The 21,319-nt window shown below is 51.6% G+C and overlaps 3 protein-coding genes across 8 annotated transcripts; 2 read left to right on the forward strand and 1 right to left on the reverse strand.

Annotated features, from left to right (window-relative positions):
• The first annotated feature begins 90 nt into the window (after nt 1-90).
• PIM2 (Pim-2 proto-oncogene, serine/threonine kinase) lies at nt 91-8,300 on the forward strand. The gene is made up of 6 exons (XM_067722936.1): nt 91-3,199; nt 3,335-3,444; nt 4,196-4,246; nt 6,139-6,511; nt 6,949-7,125; nt 7,223-8,300. Exons 1-6 carry the CDS (start codon nt 3,139-3,141, stop codon nt 7,384-7,386), a joined length of 936 nt encoding a protein of 311 aa, XP_067579037.1. The 5' UTR covers nt 91-3,138; the 3' UTR covers nt 7,387-8,300.
• A 145-nt stretch (nt 8,301-8,445) lies between these two features.
• SLC35A2 (solute carrier family 35 member A2) lies at nt 8,446-17,704 on the forward strand. Of its 5 annotated transcripts, XM_067722934.1 has the most exons (6): nt 8,446-9,820; nt 10,036-10,060; nt 11,027-11,094; nt 11,333-11,515; nt 14,283-14,434; nt 15,357-17,260. In XM_067722934.1, exons 1-6 carry the CDS (start codon nt 9,730-9,732, stop codon nt 16,110-16,112), a joined length of 1,275 nt encoding a protein of 424 aa, XP_067579035.1. In that variant the 5' UTR covers nt 8,446-9,729; the 3' UTR covers nt 16,113-17,260. The 5 variants fall into 5 exon arrangements, with proteins under 5 accessions (XP_067579035.1, XP_067579036.1, XP_067579033.1 ...); XM_067722935.1 differs by lacking the exons at nt 10,036-10,060; nt 11,027-11,094 and adding an exon at nt 17,428-17,704 and having other exon boundaries at nt 15,947-16,093; XM_067722930.1 differs by lacking the exons at nt 10,036-10,060; nt 11,027-11,094 and adding an exon at nt 17,428-17,704 and having other exon boundaries at nt 8,704-9,820; nt 15,357-16,093.
• Nucleotides 17,705-17,763: 59 nt separating this feature from the next.
• PQBP1 (polyglutamine binding protein 1) lies at nt 17,764-21,271 on the reverse strand. 2 transcript variants are annotated; one of them, XM_067722937.1, is made up of 7 exons: nt 21,117-21,271; nt 20,634-20,718; nt 19,171-19,282; nt 18,862-18,974; nt 18,396-18,680; nt 18,149-18,212; nt 17,764-17,978 (listed from the first exon to the last, which is right to left on the reverse strand). In XM_067722937.1, the coding sequence occupies exons 2-7, from the start codon at nt 20,698-20,700 to the stop codon at nt 17,822-17,824; spliced, it is 798 nt and encodes a 265-aa protein (XP_067579038.1). In that variant the 5' UTR covers nt 20,701-20,718; nt 21,117-21,271; the 3' UTR covers nt 17,764-17,821. The 2 variants fall into 2 exon arrangements, with proteins under 2 accessions (XP_067579038.1, XP_067579039.1); XM_067722938.1 differs by lacking the exon at nt 21,117-21,271 and adding an exon at nt 20,900-20,926.
• Between the last annotated feature and the right edge of the window lie 48 nt (nt 21,272-21,319).

Below are 21,319 nucleotides of genomic sequence, written 5' to 3' on the forward strand. Positions count from 1 at the left end.
GCACAGACCTTGGCTTGACCTCTAAGGGCCGTATGCTCTCCCTTGGGGTCTCTCTGGGGGCCCAGAGTTTCTTCATATTTGATTCACTGGTTACTAAACCAGCTTTTGGACCTGTTACCACCAAGAAAGCTCTGTCTTTGCCCATCGTCCTTGCCTCACTATTGGCACAGGATGTAGCCTGCCCACTCTATTTCCTGGAGTGTGATGGGAGCAGAGAACTGTGAGCTTAAAGGCAGGGACTGAACTTCCAACTTCTCTGCCTGCCTCTCGCCCCAATATGTTTGCTCTTTCCTTGTGATTGTTTGATTAGGAAATGCTTTGGTCAGCCACAACGGTTGCTTCATAGCAACATGAGTTTAGTGGAAGCGACCAGAGGGGACCTCCCCACACTTGGTTTTAGAAACCGAGGAATAGCTAAACCTTTTTTTGTTCATGTTCCCCAGTTCTCTGGACACTTCTGTCCTTGCCCTTCCTAGACTAGGTGAAGCCAAGGCAGAGAAGGATGGCTGGCCCTCAGGTTTTGTCAGTTGTCTTTGATGTCCCTCAATAATGGGGTTCTTGTGGAAGGATGTGTGTCCAGTTCTGCAGGTGAGGGTATGGCTGTCTGCAGGGTGTCTCTGTGGAATCCACTGGTTAAGCACATGTGTGGAGAGTTGGTTTGAAACCTTGGCTTTTTCTAACTATGTGGCCTTGGTCAAATCACAGGCTCTCTGAGTTTCAAGTGTCCCATGTGTGGGACAGGGGTGATTAATGTCTACTACCTCATGCTCTCTCTGGTTGTGAGCATTGAGAGAGTGTATATGGTCAACATAATGTACGACGGCGCAGTGCCTGCCACGTTCTGAGAGCTCAAATGTTAGCAGGTATTATTTATTATCCTAATGTTGAAATTTCTGCACCATTTGGCCCCTGCCTACTTCATCTTGCCGCTCTGTCCAGTTTTCCTTGGCCTCTGCCTGGAATTTGCCTTTCCTCTGTCCCAAGCCTCCAACCTTGTCTTTCAAGATGGGTAGAGGGTCTCCTGAGAAGTCCTGTGTGACCCTGTCCACATTCTCACCTCTATCTACAAATATGTCTTTACTCCTTTCCCAGTAACTGTACTGTCAACTTCCTGGGCAAGGGCTATGATGCCTGACTTATCTGTGTATCTCTTAATATCTGCACCCCCTCTAGGGCCTTGCAGGCTTAAGTAGACCCCTAATAAATGTTGGATGAATAAGGGAGAGTACATGTGTGTATTTGCTTTTTGGGTGTTTGTGTGTGTGTGTGAGACTGGTGAGTCCAAGTCTCTGTGCATCTCACAGTGTCTTTCTCTAGTGTGTGTGACAAGGGCTTAGTTCCAGGTGTGTCAGATGGTGACTGAGTGTGGGACTCTATCTCTGACAGTTTGTGTCTGTTTCTGAGACAAGTGCATGTCTGTGTGGGTCTGTCTGTGACAGGGCATCTGTGGTTTCTTTCTGATAGGGTGGATGTCCGTTTGTATTCCTGTGACAGATTCTGGGTAGCTATTTCTGGACAGTTTCAGTGACAACACTGCATGTCTGCTGGTGTGTGTGTGTGTGTGTGTGTGTGTCTGTGACTGTGACTGGGTCAATCCATGTCTGTTTTTGTGACACTGCCTATCTGTGGCTCTATCACATAAGTATATGTCTGCCTTTGGAGCAGTGCATGTGTGTCTTGAGCATCTGTGTGTCTTCCTGTGACAGACTCTGGGTCTCATTTCTGGGACAGTACAAGTCTTTCTGTGACACTGTATGTCCGATGGTGCCAGTATCTTTGTGACAAGTTCTGGCGGTATGTCTGACAGGACATTTCTGTGTCTTTGTCACATGGCAGTGTAGGTCTATGTGAATCTATCTGGAGTGCCTTTCTGTAACAGTGCATCTCTGGTGTCATTCTGGGACATAATTTTCTGGCAGCATGCCTGCCTGACAGTAGATTTCAGCCTCTGTGTGACAGTACATATGTACATGTGTGTCTAGGACAAGTTCATGTGAATGTGTCTGGCCGTATGTGTTTGTGTATTTCTCACATGCTGCTTCTGTGTGTGTGTCTTTGGAGTGCATGTCTGTCCATTTGCAGCATGAGGCCTATTTTTCCCAAATTTGTGACTGAGGGTATTTTACTACCTCCCCGAGCCCTCGTAGCCCCTGTCTCTCTCATCCAGAAGCACACCCCAAGCCACCACTACTCTGGCTTGCTCCCAACCCCAAGAACCCCCCCCCCCCGCCGCCATTCCAGATTCTAGACCTGCTGACTGGGTTCATGGCTGGGTCTAGCCAGGTCTGTCTACGTTAAGGGTTCCACAAACACCCCACAGGCCGTGGCCTCCGGGCATGGGAACGGTGCCTTGGACCAGCGCTTCCCCTGAGGTGGTTGTCAGGGAGGTTAGCCCTCCCTGACGGCTGAACAGGTTCTTCCAGGATCCCCGGCTTCAGTTTCCGGGCGGAGGCCGCCGGGCGCCTAGAGGGCTCTGGTCCTGGTTTGAGGAGCACCCTTCCGGAGACAGGGTCCTGGATAACCACAGGCCGGGATTCTTAGAACCCTTAGAAGGCCTGGCGTTATCTCCGCGCTAATCTCGAGGCAGCGGCGGCCAACCAACTTCCTAGGAAAGGAGGCGGTGCAGGTTTTTTTTTAAGTTTATATATACACATACAGACACATATATAAAAACAACTCCGCGCAACAACCAAAACAAACGCGCTTGCTGCAAAAGGGATTCCCAAAACCAGTTTCCTCTTCGCACGCGCCCCCTCATTTGCATGCAGACCCCGCCCCCGCGGAAGATCCGGGCATGTATTTGCATAAGGGGGTACTTGAAACGTTAAGGTGGCATGCAAATAAGGGCTGGCTCCGATTGGCTGGGGTACAGCAGGTGCTGCGTCCGGATTGATCAAAGCCAAGTGGGCGGGGCCGTCGCCCGGGGCGACTCTCTCGGGAAGCTAGTGCCCTGTCTCAGTAGCGTCGGGGCTGGCGCGCGCGGCGAATCTTAAGGTTGCGCTGTTTGCCGGCTCTTCTGGGCCACCAGTTTCCTTACCTTCCATCCTGGCGCCCCCCAGTCCTGGTTCCCCGGCCTCGCTGCCCCGGGCGTCCACGCCTTGCGGGCTCAGCGGGCTCAATCTGCGCAGCTCCTCCTCCATGTTGACTAAGCCTCTGCAGGGGCTCCCGGTGGCCCCCATGACCCCCACGCCGCCGCCAGGTGAGAGAGGCTCCCCTACCGCGCGACCAGGCCGGGCGGGCTGAAGTGGTTGAGGGCGGCGCGGGGGGAGGGGGAGAGGGTCGCGGCCGGCCTCAGCACGCCGCCACCCTGACTTCCTCGCCTCCGCCTGCGTAGGAGGCAAGGATCGGGAAGCGTTCGAGGCCGAGTACCGACTCGGCCCCCTCCTGGGTAAGGGGGGCTTTGGCACCGTCTTCGCAGGACATCGCGTCACAGACCGACTCCAGGTATCCACCACGAGGGTCTTGGGAGGGCCAGGTGTGTGTGGCAGCGGCGGGAGCCCCGGGGCTGGGATGCTAATTGAGTAGGGAATGAGCCTACAGTGTGCGAGTGGTAGGGTCATGAGGGCCGGGATCCGGGTTGCTGAGGGTGTCTTGAGTGCGCGCCTGTGTGTGTGTGTGTGTGTGTGTGTGTGTGTGCGTGTGCGCGCGCGCGCGCCTGTGTGTGTGTGTGTGTGTGTGGCGGTCCAGGTGGGTATGTGTGGGAAGGGGGTGTTTCAGGGCAAGGATTCTGGAAGTCCAGGGAGTGAGACTGGAGAGTGGCGGGTCGTGAGGACTCTAGACCTTGCGATCCAGGAGAGGTGTATATATGTGGGGAGGTGGGGACCTAGAGTTGAGATTTTTGGGATTTTGGAGGCAGGTGTCCAGGGTAGAGCCGTGAGGACCAGGACCCCCCCTACAGGGTTGGGGTGTCCTGGGGCTGGATGGGAAGATCGAGGGCTTGGGGTGTTAGGAAATTCAGAACTCGTCACGTGGAGTGAGGGGTCCTGAAGCCTTGAGAAGGAAGAGCCCAGGGCCAAAGATGGTGGGAGAGGTGTACTTGGTTTTGGAGACTTGGAGGGCAGGGGAGAAGCACCAGCTTATTTGGGGTTGTGGTGTGGAGTGGTTGGTTGGGACCAGAAAGACTAGGGTGAGGGTCCAGACCGGGAGAGGTCTGAGGGTCATGTGCTGGCTCCCTCACCTCAGCCCGCTTCTTCAGGTGGCCATCAAAGTGATCCCCCGGAATCGCGTGCTGGGCTGGTCCTCCTGGGTGAGTATCTTTGCAGTCCTTTTTGACCTGGCGACGCCATCTCTGACGATGGATTTCGCCTTTCTATGGTTTGTATAACTCCTTGGGCCCTGTAACGGTGAGAACACTCCTACCAGCCCATGTTTACTCCCCTGTGGTGATATCCACACCTCCATACAGTTCTGACTCACCCCAGTTCCCCTAGAGCCCTGGATTCTCCCCTCCCACCCTCCTTTCTCAGCCTCTAAACATTGCCTCAGGGGCTGCCCGCAGGGCATGCTGGTGAGGAAAGAGGGGCAGAGGTCATTGGTTGCCATGGTGACGGTGGCTGCTTCTCTTCTGCCTTTAGAGCGCTAATGGACAACAGGGCGGGTCTGGGCAAGTTGTAGGGGCGGGAGCGCCGCCTGGCGGGCTCTGGGGAAACTGCGCCTGAGCAGGCTGTGGGACCCAGAGGGAGAAGGTGCCCCTGCGCAGTAGCGGAATTTTCATCACCGTGAGAAAACCTGTCTGCGGCTGTGCAAGTCAGTGCACTGGCCGGCAGAGGGCCCCAGCTCAGGCAGGAAGGCTGCTTCTGGCAGTCCGTGTGCCCGCGCAGGGCTTCGAGAGTGGGGCGGGTTTTGTGACCAGTAACATGTATGCCTTTTATTGAGTACCGACTGTATGCCTCAGACTTTGCTTCATCATAAAAGCTTACTGTGTTCCAATTTCCACTAAGTATTTTCATTCAACACGGTTCTAGATGCTTGGTGACAGTGACAAAATATCACATAATGACACTATTGAGTTCTTACTTTGTGGCAGTTCCTTTGCAGTTAATCACTTTTAGCTATTTAACAACTGTATATTAGCACCTAGAACGTGCCAGGTACAATTCTAGGCACTTGGCAAAATATTACATTTATTGAGAGCTCTTTTTGTGCTAGTCCTTTTCTACTAATTGCTTTCACCTATTTAACAACTATGTATTGAGCTCTGCCCTGTTACCAAGCATTGTTCTAGTGTTTGAGCTATGGCAATGAACAAAGCAGACAAACCATCACACAATAATAGTATTTATTGAGTGCTAACTGCGTCAGATTCTATGCTATAAAGTGCTTTTATCTATTTAAAACATTTTTAACATTTATCAAGCAACACTGTGTGTAAGGTACTATTCTAGTCTCTTTACAGATGTCAGTGGACAAAACAGATAAATTACTACATAATAGTGTTTATCACTTGCTTCTGCTGAAGGCCTTTTGTTAAGAACCACCTTCATTTATTCCTCAAACATTTCCTGAGGGAATTCCCTGGTGGTCCACTGGTTGAGATTTGGCATTTTCACTGCTGTGGCCCAGGTTCAGTCCCTGGTTGGGGAACTAGGATCCTGCAAGTGGCACAGCCAAAAACAAAAACAAAAATGAACTGAGCTCCTATTACATGCCAGATGTGCAAAGGCTTTGGCTTTTTTAAAATTAAATTTTATTGGAATATAGTTGATTCACAATATTGTGTTAGTTTCTGCTGTACAGCAAAGTGAATCAGTTATAAATATACATATATCCACTTTTACTTTTTTTAGATTCTTTCCCAATATAGGTCATTACAGAGTATTGAGTAGAGTTCCCTGTGCTACACAGTAGGTCCGTATTAGTTATCTATTTTACATATAGTAGTGCTAACATGTCAATCCCAATCTCCCAATTTATCCCTCCCCACCCCATAGCCTTAAGCTTGAATCACCTTCCCAATGGCTATGTGAGTTTAAGCCCTTAAGATGAGAGAACTGAGGCCCAGGGAAGGAAGCAGGTTGCTCAAGGCCACACAGTCAGGAGGCTGAGGAGCTATGATTTAAGTTCAGGCGAGAAGTCAGCCTCAAAGCTGCTAGCCTGATGTCTGTATTCTCTTTTCTCTCCCTGCTTCCCCCCCCCCAGTCAGACTCAGTCACATGCCCACTGGAAGTGGCACTGCTATGGAAGGTGGGTGCAGGTGGTGGACACCCTGGTGTGATCCGCCTGCTTGACTGGTTCGAGACACCAGAGGGCTTCATGCTGGTCCTTGAGCGGCCTCTGCCTGCCCAGGATCTCTTTGACTACATCACAGAGCAGGGCCCGTTGGGTGAAGGCCGAAGCCGCTGTCTCTTTGCCCAGGTAGTGGCAGCTGTTCGGCACTGCCATGCCCGTGGAGTTGTCCATCGTGACATCAAGGATGAGAACATCCTGATGGACCTCCGCCGGGGCTGTGCCAAACTCATTGATTTTGGTTCTGGCGCCCTGCTTCATGATGAACCCTACACTGACTTTGATGGTAAGGCTTCCCTAAATCTCTGTGGGGGGAGTTTTCACCTTTTATCTTTTTGGCCTCTTGACATTTGACCTCCAGTGCTGGGGTATCCTGTAACCCTTGATCTATAGTACACCTTTATAAGGTTCTTGAGTTTTAATTTTAGGGGCTTTCAAGCCTTGCTCTCTAATAAGTCCATCTTCTGACAGTGCCCTGATCTTGTTCTGGGCTCTTATTCTGATGATGGGATCCTGCTATTATCCTGAGTCTTCTTTTTCTGGTAACGAGGTCCTACTGTACCTTTTAAGTGCTTTTATTCCATTGAGCTTCTATTCTGGTGAGGGGACCCTGCTCATACAGTGAGTTCTCTTAATTCTAGTGAAGCAACCATACTTCCTGGGGAGGGTGGGATGGGAGAAGGGCATTATCAGAGAATGGTCTAACCTGTGGCTTATGTACAGGGACAAGGGTGTACAGCCCCCCGGAGTGGATCTCTCGTCATCAGTACCACGCACTCCCAGCCACTGTCTGGTCACTGGGTATCCTCCTCTATGACATGGTATGTGGGGACATTCCCTTTGAGAGAGACCAGGAGATTCTGGAGGCTGAGCTCCACTTCCCTGCCCACGTCTCCCCAGGTGAGGCCCCACCCACCCTAGCCCACCAGACTTCATCCCTCCCAGGGATTGGTGCCCCCAACTCACTGCTAATCTCCTGTGTGCTTCTGATCTGCAGACTGTTGTGCCCTAATCCGCCGGTGCCTGGCCCCCAAACCCTCTGCCCGACCCACACTGGAGGAGATCCTGCTGGACCCCTGGATGCAGACACCAGCTGAGGATGCATCCCTCAACACTCCCAAAGGGAGTTCCACCCCTTTGGCCTGGTCCCTACTGCCCTAGTCCTGGCCAGGGCCCCCATTAGTTGGAATAGCCATCCCATGGCCACGCCACAGGGATAGATGGACATCTGTTGATCTGGTTTTACAGGTCATTAAAAATCCAGTGTTACTAGGGTCAGAGATTGGGGATCAGGTGTCAGAAGACATAAGCCAAGTTTACCTAGTCCCTATCCCAATCCTGCTAAGGAGCCTTCCTCCCAGAACGTATGCTCTGTTATTCTGGAGGGGGTCCTTCTTTGCTTCTTGTTTTGCTAAGGGTGTTTATTTGGTTGAAATTACATTCTGAGCCTGCAGGGCTCTTATTCTGATGAGCAGTAACCCCTACACTGGCACCTCCTGCTACCACCACACAAACTTAGTTTAAATGCTCTGACTTGGGCAAGGGTGCTTTCCTTCCAATACCCCAGCGGCTCTTATTTTAGCAAAGGGACACTTTCCCCTAGCCTAGGGTCCCATATTCAGTCAAGCTGCTTGCCTACCTCAGCCCAGGGTTGTTTATTCTGGGGGAGGTAAGCCCTATTGTTGTCCCAGGGCTTTTGTGTGTGTGTGTGAGGGGACCCTACTCTGTTATCCCAAGTGCTCTTATTCTGGTGAGGAGAAACCCCACTTTCATGATTTGGGAGGGGATGGGAGATGGACACTACTAGAGTCCACTAGGATGGGGTGGATGGTTTTTGGGGGGATGGAGTGAGGGAAATGTCTTGTTGTTTGTTCTCCTAGGGCCCCACCCTCCACCTTTTTTTGATTCTTGCTGCCTCCTTCTGAGCCAGGGTTGTCCAGTTGCTGAAATGTAAATACTTATGTATTGGGGAAGGAGAGCTCCAACTGTATCTTCCTCTTCCTTCTCCCCCGCCTGGATTATTTAAAAAGCCATGTGTGGAAACCCACTATTTAATAAATGTAATAGAATCAGAAGCGACTGGCCATTTGTAGATGTGGTGAGGCATTCGTGGAGCATCTACTGAATGCTGAGCCAAGAGGGAGATGGATTGGACCTCTCTGCCCACGGGAAGCCTCAGTCTTGTGGTGCCATCCTGAAGATCTTTTATGGGTTCATTTAAGGTGAAAGAAAAACTTGATTTTCCCCTCAGCTCTTATGTAGCACCCCGTATGTGCAGAAGGGCTGCTTTGGAGATACCATAGACATTGAAGATGTCTGGGACACACTCCCAAATCAAAGATGGTCAGCTCAGAGGCAGAAAAAACTCCTTTCCCCCAACCCCAGGGGAGGAAATACCTTCCCCATGGGAGAAGAAAAGCCCTTTCTGGGGCTTGGTGAGGGCAGGGTGGGGGTTGAGCGCTGACAGGAATCTTCCTAGCCCTTCCTTGTTTTCTAATAACGTCCAAGGTGGAGTCACCTGTTTTGCCTCTACCTTTTTCACCTCTTCCTTGTCTTCTTACCTGTTCATCCCGCTCACTTCAACTTCCTCAACTCTTGACTTACCTGCCCTGCCCTATTTTATCATAGTTGCACTTGTCCCGACCTCAGTTGTACCTTCTCTTGCCCTGCTTTCAACAGCTAACCTAGGGAATTTCCTGGCGGTCCAGTGGTTAGGACTAGGTGCTAGTCCTAACTGCGGTGGCCCAGGTTCAATCCCTGGTCGAGGAACTAAGATCATGCAAACCAGGCAGCGTGGCAAAAAACAACAAAAAACAACTAACCTGTAAACCTCTCACCTACTGGCTTACCTACCCACTTCTCACTTTTCCATTCTTAATGGTGACTCACTTGTCCTCCCTTCTCAGTCTGAACTCTCCTGTGCCATTTCACTAGTATATCCTTAACTGCCCTGCCTTTATCTGCTCGCTTACCTGCCTGACCCTCACCTGCCCTGTTCCCTCAAAGTCTCACTTCCCTCCCAGATGCCCGCTGTCTCTCCAGGGGGCGGGGGTTGGCCTCGCCGGCAGAAGGGAAAAGAACTTCAGTCCAACCCGGAAGGACCCAGGAGTTTTGATGCAGAAAGGGCGGTGCCATCAGAAGGTGGCAATAAAGAGCCGAGACAGGAGACAGACACCGGAACCAAAGAGACGAGACAGAATGGGCGGGCGATATGGAAAGCGGGGTCAAAGAAGATGAGGGCGGGTTTAGTAACGGGAGTGGGCTAAAGAGGCTCTGTAAAGACGGTGGGAGACTGAGCCGGCTGCGTGCCCTGCCTCCGGATCTCAACGGAATTTGGAAATCCTGAGACCGCTCTTAAACTAGCGTTCAGGAGCGAACGAGGAGAGCCACCGCTCTGGGAAGCTTCTCGCTCGCCCCATCCCCACCCCGGGGTCCCGGAAGCGGAAGTAACGGACACGGAAGTGGCTTACTGTTGCCGAGGGGACGGGCCAGGCAGATGCCAACATGGCAGCGGTGGGGTCCGGCGGTTCCCCCGCGGCGGCCGGGCCAGGGGTGGTCTCTGCAGGGATGTTGGAGCCTGGGACCACGACTGCGGGTGAGACAGGCTGTGGCTGAGCAGTCGGCGGCGGGCCGGGGGGTGGGATCGCGGGGGGGGTCAGAAAGGTTCCTCACTGAGGCGAGAGGGAGCATCCCGTACGGACCAACCTATGTGTGGGGAGTGGGAGGGTGGGAGGAGGACGTGTGTTTTGGGGGCGCGGAAGAGACCATTCTGAGGGTGATGGGGAGGTCCCTTCTGCAAATGGGGAGTAGAGACCATTCTGAGTTGGAGGCGGGTGTTTCCTTTTGGGGAGGCTAAGACCACTAAGACCATTCTGAGTGTGTGTGGGGGTCCGTCCTTATACAAGGGAGAGACCATTCTGAGAGCGGGAGAGTTCTTCCTTACAGAAGGGAGGAGCTGTTCTGAGGGAGGTGGTTTCTTCCTTGTAAAGGGACAGGGGTATTGTGAGTTAGGGTGGGGCAGGTTCTTCCTTATATGACTTAGAATGTTTTGAGGATAGGGATGTCCATTATATGGGGAGAAGACCATTCTAGGGGTCCCTTCCTGATGGAGATAGTTCATTGTATGTTGCAGTGGGAGGGGCCTTCCTTATATGGCGGAGAAAGGACGTTCTGAGGGTGCCAGGCCATTCCTTATAACGGGGAGAGTTCATTGTGAGTGTGAGCAGGACAAGGGATAATTCCTTGGGTGGGGGTATGCGGTGGTGGGAGGATGATTGGTGTATAGGGAAATATTTCCTTATATCGTTAAGGGACCCAGACCATTCTTAGTGGAGTAACCATTTACTACATGGGGTTCAATCCTTTGGACAGTGAGGGAATCATTTCTTATATTTGTTAGACCATTCTGGGGCAGGGAGGAATCAGTCATCATAGGCGGGAGGGGTTGGAGAGACCATTCTGAGTGTAAGGGAATGGAATAATTTAGATGAGAGAACGTTCCTTAAGGGATGGACATGCCTTATATACAGTGGTCTCATTCCTTGTATTAGGGTATCGTTTTTCACATGAGACAATCATTCACTAAATAGAACCATCATTTCATATAAATATTTGGTTGTTCATCCATAAAATGGGAACACTGATAGTTCATTCAGAGATCAGAGCCATGTAGGGGTCTGTTGAGGTGATCCATATAAATCCCTTATCCCAATGATAGGCACGCAGTAAGCACTCAATAAATGTCGAGGATGCAGTTGGTATTCTGCCCAGGGCAGGGTTGCTTCTCACTCAGGGGAGGGAGAGAGAGGGCTGAGGTGGGTGTCCAGGACCTGCCCCACCCATTTCCTGACACCTCAGCAAGGATTCCAGGTATGGGCTGGACAGGGAGAGGCCCACTTCTCCCTTTCTGGCTCTTCCTGCCTGTGGCTGAGGCAGTGGAAGCTGGCAGGGATGAGACTCACGTTGGGTCAGGATAGGCAGGCAGAAGGAGGAAGTAGCGGTGGCTAGGAGGATCCTGGTTGAGAAAGGAGAGGGGAGGGTGGTAGTGTGGTTATGCCACAGCAGCTTTTGACCCCTTCTTCCCCCTTACTCCTTCCATTCCCCACAGCTCACCGGCGCCTCAAATACATATCCCTAGCTGTGCTGGTGGTCCAGAATGCCTCCCTCATCCTCAGCATCCGCTATGCCCGCACATTGCCTGGGGACCGCTTCTTTGCCACCACTGCTGTGGTCATGGCTGAAGTGCTCAAAGGTCTCACTTGCCTGCTGCTGCTCTTCGCACAGAAGAGGGGTATGAGCCAGGGAGGGAGAGGGGCTGCAGGGAGGGGGGCTGCATTGGAGTCGGTGGGTGGCAGTGTGTGTATGTGTGTGTGTGTGTGTGTGTGTGTGTGTACGTACCCGCTCCCACGTGGAGGGTTTGGTTGGGGGATTATCTCTGTGTCTATGAAAATGCCTGGGGACTGTGTAAGTGTGGCTTGGCTGCCTTGTACCTCCAGCTATGAGTAGCTGCATCCACATGTTTATACCCCTAACTCCCCAGGAGCTGGCCAGTAAACACTGAAGGAATGAGACAGTCTGTGCCCATAAGGTAGCAGGTGACCCTTACATGATGATTTATTGATTTCTCTCTAACTTTTCATTATGGAGAATTTCAAACACAAAATCAGAGAAAATAATAAAATGGTAAAATATCCATGTCCCATCACCGAGATTCAACAATGATCAACTCGTGGCCACTCTGCCATTAAACAGCATCAGTGATTATCCACTCACTACCAATCTATGTGTCTGTTTACCTACTCTGCACCTTGATATATATTTTTTTTTAATTTTTTTTTTTTTGCGGTACGCAGGCCTCTCACTGTTGTGGCCTCTCCCGTTGCGGAGCACAGCCTCCGGACGCGCAGGCTCAGCGGCCATTGCTCACGGGTCCAGCCGCTCCGCGGCATGTGGGATCTTCCCGGACCGGGGCACGAACCCGTGTCCCCTGCATCGGCAGGCGGGCTCTCAACCACTACGCCACCGGGGAAGCCCCACCTTGTTATATTGAAGTATGTCCCACATGAAGTATTATTTTGAAGTAAATTCCCTCTTATTATCTTGAGTAAATATTTCGGTACATTTAAAATAATGACTTCAATCAGTCATGACTGCTAGAAATCATACATCAAAAAATTAACAATAATTTTTTAAGTTAATCAAATAATCAAATATCCAGTCAGTGTTCAAATTCGTAATGATTTCTCAAATGTCATAAAAGTTTTAAAAATTTTGTTTGAATCAGGTTTATATAAAGTCAGTGCTTTGTAATTGGTTGGTGTCTTCTAGGTCGGCTAGCCTCTAGTTTCCCCTCCAACTGTTTTTTTTTCTCTCTGCAGTTAATTTCTCGAAGACATAAGGTTGTTTGTCTTGTAGACTTCGGGTAGCCTGGATTTTGCTGAGTGCCTCCCACTGGTCTCATTTAACATGTTCTTCTGTCCTCTATATTTCCTATAAGTTGAATTTATTTACTAACTTAAACACCTCCCCAAAGGCCTTCTTTAAAATGTTGCCCAGTCATTTCTCTATAAAGGCCTCGCATGCAGCTCTGCCCTAGGTATTTACACTGAAGAAAGCATTCTCACCCACTCATTAGCTCCAGGGCCCTGGGAGGCAGCAGTTTAGGAACTCATCTGCTCTGTTCTAGATTGAGTCTGAGACGGTTCGAGTGAACACTGTGTGGCAGGCCATGTTCTGGCTGTGGAGGTGGACATGTTAGCGATGCAGACGTGCATCTTGCCCTCAGGGGGCTGATATTTTAGATGGGGAGAAACAAATAGCTACAGGTTAATCACAGCTTTCATCTCTTATCTACAATTTCAGCAACCCCCCCCCGTTTTATTTTTTTAGTTTTCTCATTTGGTGTGAATGTGTCCACGGGTCACTGCAGAAATATGAATGTGCTTGATTACGGTGTGCAGCGCCATATACGTTGTGTGTGTTATGTGAAATGTATAGTATATATGCCGTGTTACCTTTCTAACACCTGGACATTCTTGAACACCCAAACCCCTGGGCCCAGGGAATTTGGGTAAAGGGTTAGAGGTTGATAGTTACTCCTGGGATTAATGCCATGAAGGGAAAGGGCAGGGTTTTGTGAATGAGCATCAGCAGGAGTTCCTGCAGTAACCTTGTGCAGTGGTTGTGGGGTTTTCCCTGAGGAGGGACACTCAGATGAGTCTTAAAAGATGAACTGCAAAAAAGTGGGGTGAGATTTGCAAAGGTCTTATTATATAGGAAATTATTCTCATTTATTGATTGGAGCAGGTCCCAACCAGACTTTCTGCTTTAGAGTCAAGCCTGCATTCTTCCATGTGACAGGGGCAAATGCTTGGTGTGTGTGGGGCTGACAGAAGGAGGCGGCCAAGTGGAAGATGGCCCCTGCCCTCAGGCAGCTCTCAGGCTAGGAAGGAACTAGGAAAAGTCTAAAAGTTGAGTCTAAGGAACTTCCCTGGCAGTCCAGTAGTTAAGGCTTCGCCTTCCAATGCAGGGGGTGTGGGTTCGTTCGATCCCTGGTCAGGGAGCTAAGATCACACATGGCTCGCGGCCAAAAAACCAAAATGTAAAACAGAAGCAATATTGTACAAATTCAATGAAGACTTTAAAAATGGTCCACATCAAAAAAATCTTTAAAAAAAATAAAAGCTGAGTCTAAAACTTTCCCTCTGCTTGGTAAATAGCTTTCCACCCACACTCCTAGAGCTTCTACTTCACAAGCTCCTAGTTAGTGCTGATTATTTCATTGCACAAACTGTACTGAGTGCTTGCCCTGGGACTTTGTGCCAGGGAAGTGGGCTCTAAGATGAGTGAAATATGGTCTGTGATTCTCAGACTGAGTATCCGAAAGGCTTGCTGGAGACATGTTTGTACTCTAGAGAAACCGAGAGTGCAGACCTCATTCTAGCCCTCAGGGAGTCGGAGTGTGGTGGGGAGACACAGGACCAGGCCCAGTCCTGTCCTTTAGAGGATCCCCATCTTTGGAAGTCAGCGCTAAACAGGGCTCTCCTCCCTCCACCTAGGTAACGTGAAGCACCTGGTTCTTTTCCTCCACGAGGCTGTCCTGGTGCAGTATGTGGACACACTCAAGCTCGCAGTGCCCTCTCTCATCTACACCTTGCAGAATAACCTCCAGTATGTTGCCATCTCCAACCTGCCAGCTGCCACTTTCCAGGTGAGCCCCAAGCCCAGGAACTGGCTGGGGTGGGGGATATAGGATGTTGGGGAGGGAGGGCTGCAGAGAGCGGGGGCTGTGTTTCCTCCAGAATGTCCTTGGATCTTCCTCAACCTCGGTTTCCTCATCTGTGAGAACTGGGAATGGAAATGGTAATAGTAGCTACTCACTGAGATGACTAAAAGAAGTAATATCTGGGAAGAGCCCTGGGTTGGTGATGGATAAGCTTTAGGCTATTTACAAGCAACCTTTAAGATGGTTAAAGAGCCTGGATTCTGGGGCCAGGCTGCCTGGGTTCAAATCCCAGCTCTGCTACTTTCCAGCTGTGTGATATTGGGCAAGTCACGTAACCTCTCCATCTCATCTTTAAATTGGACATTACAATAACACACTTCATATGTGAGGATTAAACGAATTCATGTGAAGTGCTTAGACCCACACCTGGCACATAGTAAGCTCTATGTAAATGTTTACTGACGTCATTTCATGGCTGATTCATTTGTATCAACACATCCTTATCAAGACCTCCCTCATCAGGATGTTTACCATTCATTCATTACCTGCTGTGTGAGGTGCTTCACATACATCAGTTGTATTTACAGATGGTATGTCAGGGCTCAGACAGGGCAAGTGTTTTGTCCCTCGTCACACAGCTAGGACATGGGGTTGGGATGTGGACCTGGGTGTGGCCCAGGACGTCCTTGCACAGCCATCCTCCTGTGTGCTTTCTGGGAGGCGCCTCAGAGCTATTTAGCCGCATCTCAGTCAGTGGCCAGTGGCTGGATATTTTTGCTGTTTTTATGGTTATCTACCCCACCCTGTCCCTCCATTGTGCCTGGGGGCCCACAGTGGGTGCCGTCCCCCACATGTACATGTTGGGGGTCGGAAGCAGCCCTCAGTGTCTTCCACATGCCACTCGCAGGTCACGTACCAGCTGAAGATCCTGACCACGGCACTGTTCTCCGTGCTTATGCTGAACCGCAGCCTTTCCCGGCTGCAGTGGGCCTCCCTGCTGCTCCTCTTCACCGGAGTCGCCATTGTCCAGGCACAGCAAGCCGGCGGTGGGAGCCCGCGGCCTCTGGATCAGAACCCTGGGGCGGGCCTAGCAGCTGTCGTGGCGTCCTGTCTGTCCTCGGGATTTGCAGGTGTCTACTTTGAGAAGATCCTCAAAGGCAGCTCAGGCTCCGTGTGGCTGCGCAACCTGCAGCTGGGCCTCTTCGGCACAGCCCTGGGCCTGGTGGGGCTCTGGTGGGCCGAGGGCACCGCTGTAGCCCACCGCGGCTTCTTTTTCGGGTACACGCCTGCTGTCTGGGGCGTGGTGCTCAACCAGGCCTTCGGCGGGCTACTGGTGGCTGTTGTCGTCAAGTATGCCGACAATATCCTCAAGGGCTTTGCCACCTCCTTGTCCATTGTGCTGTCCACTGTTGCCTCCATCCGCCTCTTTGGCTTCCACGTGGACCCTTTGTTTGCCCTTGGTGCAGGGCTGGTCATCGGTGCCGTCTACCTCTACAGCCTGCCCCGAGGTGCAGCCAAAGCCATAGCTTCCGCGTCTGCCTCCACCTCTGGGCCCTGCACTCACCAGCAGCCTCCGGGGCAGCCACCGCCACCGCAGCTGTCTTCCCACCGTGGAGACGTCAGCACGGAGCCCTTTCTGCCAAAGTCAGTGCTGGTGAAGTGAGGGCTGGCGGTGGCGGTGGGGGGAGACAGGGAGGGACACTGGGTGGAGGGTGTTGGGCATCTGCAGGACCCAAGTTGCCACCGGGGCCTGGCTCCCATGGGGTTGGAAGGGTCTTTTCTTCCAGGTTCTCGAGAATTCTGGAAGCCTGTGGGACTAGGGCAGGGCATCACGTGAACCCTTCCTTGTAGCCAGGGGTTTTTAGAGCTGCCTCCTCTGTCTCAGTCTAACCTCTTTGGGGACCGGGTTGGGGGTGTTGTTATTCAAGGCTTTTTTTGTCTGCCCCCCTCAGCCAGAGGCGTCCTGTGTCTCATGCCTGGGAGAGTCCCTCCCAGCAATCCCTCCACCTTTGTAGGGACAAATTGGACAAAAATCCTACAACTCCTTAGTAATGACTGATGCCTATGTGTGGGGTTCCGATTCTGATAGCTTGAGGCCTTCTCTCCTCCCTGACAACCACACTGGATCATATTAGTAGCTCTTTTTGTGGCCTTGGGGCAGCTTCCCTAACACAGGGACTTGAAAATGGGCCTCTTGTGAGCACCCAGAGAGAGAGGAAGGGGGGCGACAGCTGAGATTTTTGCATCAGCCCATTCAAGGGGAGGGTGCAGTAGGGGCCATTTGTTTGCGATTTGGGGGTTTGTGGTGTAATCAGATGAATGATCCAGGGTGTGGGAAAAATGGAGAAGGGAGGTCCTTGAAGTGGCCTAATCTCATGGAATCTAAGACACTGTCAGTTGCTGGATGCAGGGTTTTTTTCTAAGATACCCTGAGAGGAAAAATAAAGCTGCCAGCCACACTCATGATACCCCACTGGCTGTACGAGGCACCCTTCATGGGGAGGGGTGTGTTTAAATTGCTGAAATGTGGAACCTGCCCCCTGCACTCCCCAAAGCTTATTGACCCCTTAACTGTCTCCCAGGGTGTATATGGGTGTGTGTGTGTGTGTGTGTGTGTGTGTGTGTGTGTGTGTGTGTGCGCGCGCGCGCGCGCGCGCACAATGCCTGGGCTGTCTTTGCTATATGTACATAGGGCCGTTGGATCTTTATTTTTGATTAATTTGTTCTGATTTTTTGGTTTGTTTTTTTAAGGAACTGTAATGAACAAATGTCAGGATACCCAATGCCAAATAAAGATATTGTATTTATTTAGTCCACGTGTAGCTTTCTGACCCAGGGTACCCGCTCTCTCCACATGGGCTCTGTTACTAACCCTGGGGACTACCAGCCTCCCTAGTCATCCTTGCTTGCTCAGGACGTCCACCTGCCAGCCCACCCCAGTTTTCTGTGTTTTTCTTTCCTCCCCGTTCCCACCACAGGTTGCTCACCAAGGTGAAGGGTTCCTAGCCGCTGGGATTGAAGACGCTGGCCTGGCCTCACTCTCCCTTCTTGCCCTGGTCCAGCCAGGACCAAACGCTCTGATCAGTACTGGGGGGGGGGTAGACGCCGAACCCCCTGTCCCCACACCCCCTCTCCCACGCAGGGCTGACATGACTAAACTCTGGCCCAGACAGGACCCAACCACCCCCATGCCCCTGCTACCCCTACACTATTTCTTAGGTGAGTTTTTGTAAATAAAATGTGTTTTGCATCTTGCTGGCTTGGGTTGGGAAGTCTCAAAAGTGTGAGAGAAGGAAGCACTCAGGTCTCGTGGGCATGATCCACCGAAAAGCTTTTATTAAGAACCCCAGGGTGGGCCGGGCTGGGGAAGGTTCAGTCCTGCTGCTTGGTTCGGGAGGCCTCGGCATTGGCCCGGAGCACAGCCCCCGGGGATGGGTAAGGGCGCTGCTGGAAGAGGGGCCCGGCTGCTGTCGTGTCTGCACCCGTCTTGGCCTCATTCCGCTTGGGGAGTCCTGTTGACCACGTGCCCCTGGGGGTGACAAGGGGCGGGGGCGGGAATGTATAATATGTGTACTGTGGCAGGCACCTCCCACCCACCCACAACTGACAAAGGGGGAAAGGAGACAGGAAGAAAGGAACAGTCAGCGGTGCAGTGAGTCAAGGGGAAAAAGGAAGGGCTCTCGAGGGGTGGTCAATTACCGGGGTGCATCTGAGTACGAACTGGGGTCCATGGGGTCTAATTCTTCATCCTTCCGGCTTGCCACTGCGGAAGTAGGTGGCAGAGTGGGGTCTTCGACGGGGGCACAAGGAGTCCCCGATCACCGAGCTCTCCCAACCCCAGAAGAAATGGAGCCTGAGGCTGCCAGGCCCCAGGCTCAGGCACTCGTGTGAAGCCAAGCGAGGGCTTCCTTACACTGTGCCCCCCTGGTGCCCCACCCCAGCTTACCCTTCTTGCTCTTGGGGTAGGGAGCCAGCTCCTCCCGGCGATGGTGGCGCCGTTCTTTGCCCTCTTCCCGGTCCACCTTGTCATACCCGCGGTCCCGGTCCCGATCCCTGTCCCGCTCTCTCTCTCTGTCCACCTTGTCATAACCACGCTCCCGGTCTCTGTCAGACTTCTCATGGCTCCGTTCTGACTTCTCATGGCCGCGTTCCGACTTCTCGTGACCTCGGTCCGATTTCTCGTGGCCCCGGTCCGATTTCTCATGGCTCCGATCCAACTTCTCCTCAGCATCTGGGGACACGAAAGCCTTGTGACCTTCCTCCTGCCACCTCAGGACCCAGCAGCCTCTGCCTTCAACAGCCTCCTTTGCCTGGGGCTGGGTCTGCCTGGTCTTACCCGCCCTGGTCTTTTACCTGACCCCTCCTGGAGAACTGCAAGAACACTCGAGGCACCCTTGTATCTGCCAACTCACCTGCATTACTGCTCCTGAGCTTCTTGGCAGATTTGGAAACAACGGAGTTGGGATCATGTGGGGACAGCCAGGACACAAGGTCTGTGTCCACATTCCAGTAGTAAGGGAGCCCGCTGCAGGGCAGTGGAGGGAGGGAGGGAGAGAAGGAATGTCAGCACAGATATCCTCTCCTTGTAGCCTCAACTCTCGTCTCCCCGATCTCTGCCTGTACCTGCCCCATGCCAGGACCCTACAGGGAGGGACCCCCAGATGTCTTCCTTTGTGGCCCCCATTTGCCCCCAGCCCACCCCGCTGCATCCCCAGACTCACCAGGAAGGGTCAAACACCTTGTACCAGCTTGGTGGCAGGCCCTCCAACCGGGTAGCCTCATAGTCCACAGGATCATCATCATAGTCCTCGGCAATGATCTCTTCCTCCGGTTCTGGCAGGACAAGGAGGAAAGGAGGACAGCAGTAAGGACCAGAGGGATCCCCATCCTGCAGTCAGGGCCTGGGGAGACACACTCACATTCACATGGACCACGTGTGTGTGCCAGGTCTCAAGTGCCCTAAAAAATATTGCTCACATTCCAAATCCAAGTATCTGAATATTAGGATTTACCAAAAAATTTACCCAAATCTGTTCTGTTTCTGGGTTCAGATATGACATGTTACCTGAACTTATCTGGCTTGGCGAATATGAGGTTTCTGACTCCGGTATATTGACTAGCAAGTTTGGATAGCAAGGGATTTATCCAAACGCTTCTCTGAATCTATTCAGTTCCTGAGGCCTACAACTGTTGTCAGTTACTATCAACAGAATGAAAAAGGTGTATGAGTACCTGGACCTCCATAGGTCTATCATAGATTTCACCTATAGCTAACAATGAAATGTATATGTCAGCAACAGCAGAGTGCCTGTCACACAACAGGCCCAAAATAGATGTCAGCTATAATCATCGGTATTGTTAGTAAGATATATACAATCAGCACAGGGCCTGGTACCAACAGCCTTAAAGTAAATGTCATATCAATGATCATTATCAGTATTATTAACCAAAGATCTATGCTTGGCACACAACAGGCTTGTAATAGATGTCACTTATCAATAAAGTGAAAATAAGATGAGTTTTCCAGTACCTGGAACACCCTAGCCCAAACTAGATGCCAGCTTTTGCTATTACTTACAATAAGGTAGAAATACTAGCAACAGCAGCACAGTAGGCTGAAATGATAGATCCTATCATTATTTTATATACTGTTCACCATAATGTGTATGACACTTCAAGTAGACCCAAAATACATGTCAGCTATTGATACGGTGAACAATAAGGTATATATCACCAGCACAGTGCCTGGCTCCACAGTAGGTCTAAAATAATGTTATCTATTAGTATGGTAAAGAGCAAAGTATTAGCATCCTGCCACTGTGCTTGGCCCACAGGAGGCTGCGGTAGATGTCAGCTTCTGTCAACTGTTACTATCCTTACTATTAGATAATTTGTAACCACTTCCAGGGATTGATGGATGGATTAAACTTGGGATATAGAAGACCCAAAAATACACGTCAACTGTCAGTATTATTAAGGATGAAATGTCTATTCCCCGTCCCCACCCGCCTCCTCATATGGTAGGAATGGGTGTCAGGAATACGCATTGTTAACAATGAAATGCCTGCCACCCCACTGCTTGGTGCGAAGTAGGTCCATGCTAGGTATCAAGTGGCAGTATCAACAACAAAGTGCCTGTCAAGCCTGCCACATTGGTAGGCCTATCTGCTCTTAGCTCTCTCACCGGGCTCCAGATGTTTGAGAATGCCTCTCTTGGCCAAGCGGGTCTGCAGCGCAACGGGCAGCGGCATAGCGGATAGCAGACAGACCTAGGGAAGAACAGACAGACCAAAAAACAGCTCAGATGAGGACTGAATCTGATCTTGTAACCAAGCGCCTCCCCTCAGCAAGTACTCATCTGGACCCCCACCTACACTAGGAGCTGGGCGACAGACCCTACGCTAAAAGGTGGAAGGGATAAATGGCAATATCACCAAAACTCTCACCAACCCTCCTCTCCCGGGCCGGGTGCTCCAGGACCGGGTTCCTCTCCCAGGCCCAGGCTCCGCCCACTGCCACAGGGGCCAAACGCGGCTGCCCCTCGCCCCAGAAATGGGCTCACCCAACTTCCCCCGAAGACTACCGGGTGGAAGGAACCAAGGCGCTGGGATGGGGGAGCAGAGTGCAACACCTCCAGCTCCAAAAAATGCGCCCACCCCGACATTACCAATACAGTCACGCGGGTAGTGGAAAGCTGACAGACTGGCCGTCTCTCTCTCGTCGCTTCTATGAGTGCCAGGACTACACGACTCTCTTCTCCCAAACCCCAGAACGAGGTCCTCTCCCTCCGAGCCTGGAGGAAACTGGGCTAAGCTCAGGCTGCGGCGAAAGGATGACACAAACTTGGCTGGCCAATGAGAGTGCCCCTTG

The sequence above is a fragment of the Pseudorca crassidens genome, chromosome X (assembly GCF_039906515.1).
Source record: "Pseudorca crassidens isolate mPseCra1 chromosome X, mPseCra1.hap1, whole genome shotgun sequence".
Classification (NCBI taxonomy): domain Eukaryota; kingdom Metazoa; phylum Chordata; class Mammalia; order Artiodactyla; family Delphinidae; genus Pseudorca; species Pseudorca crassidens.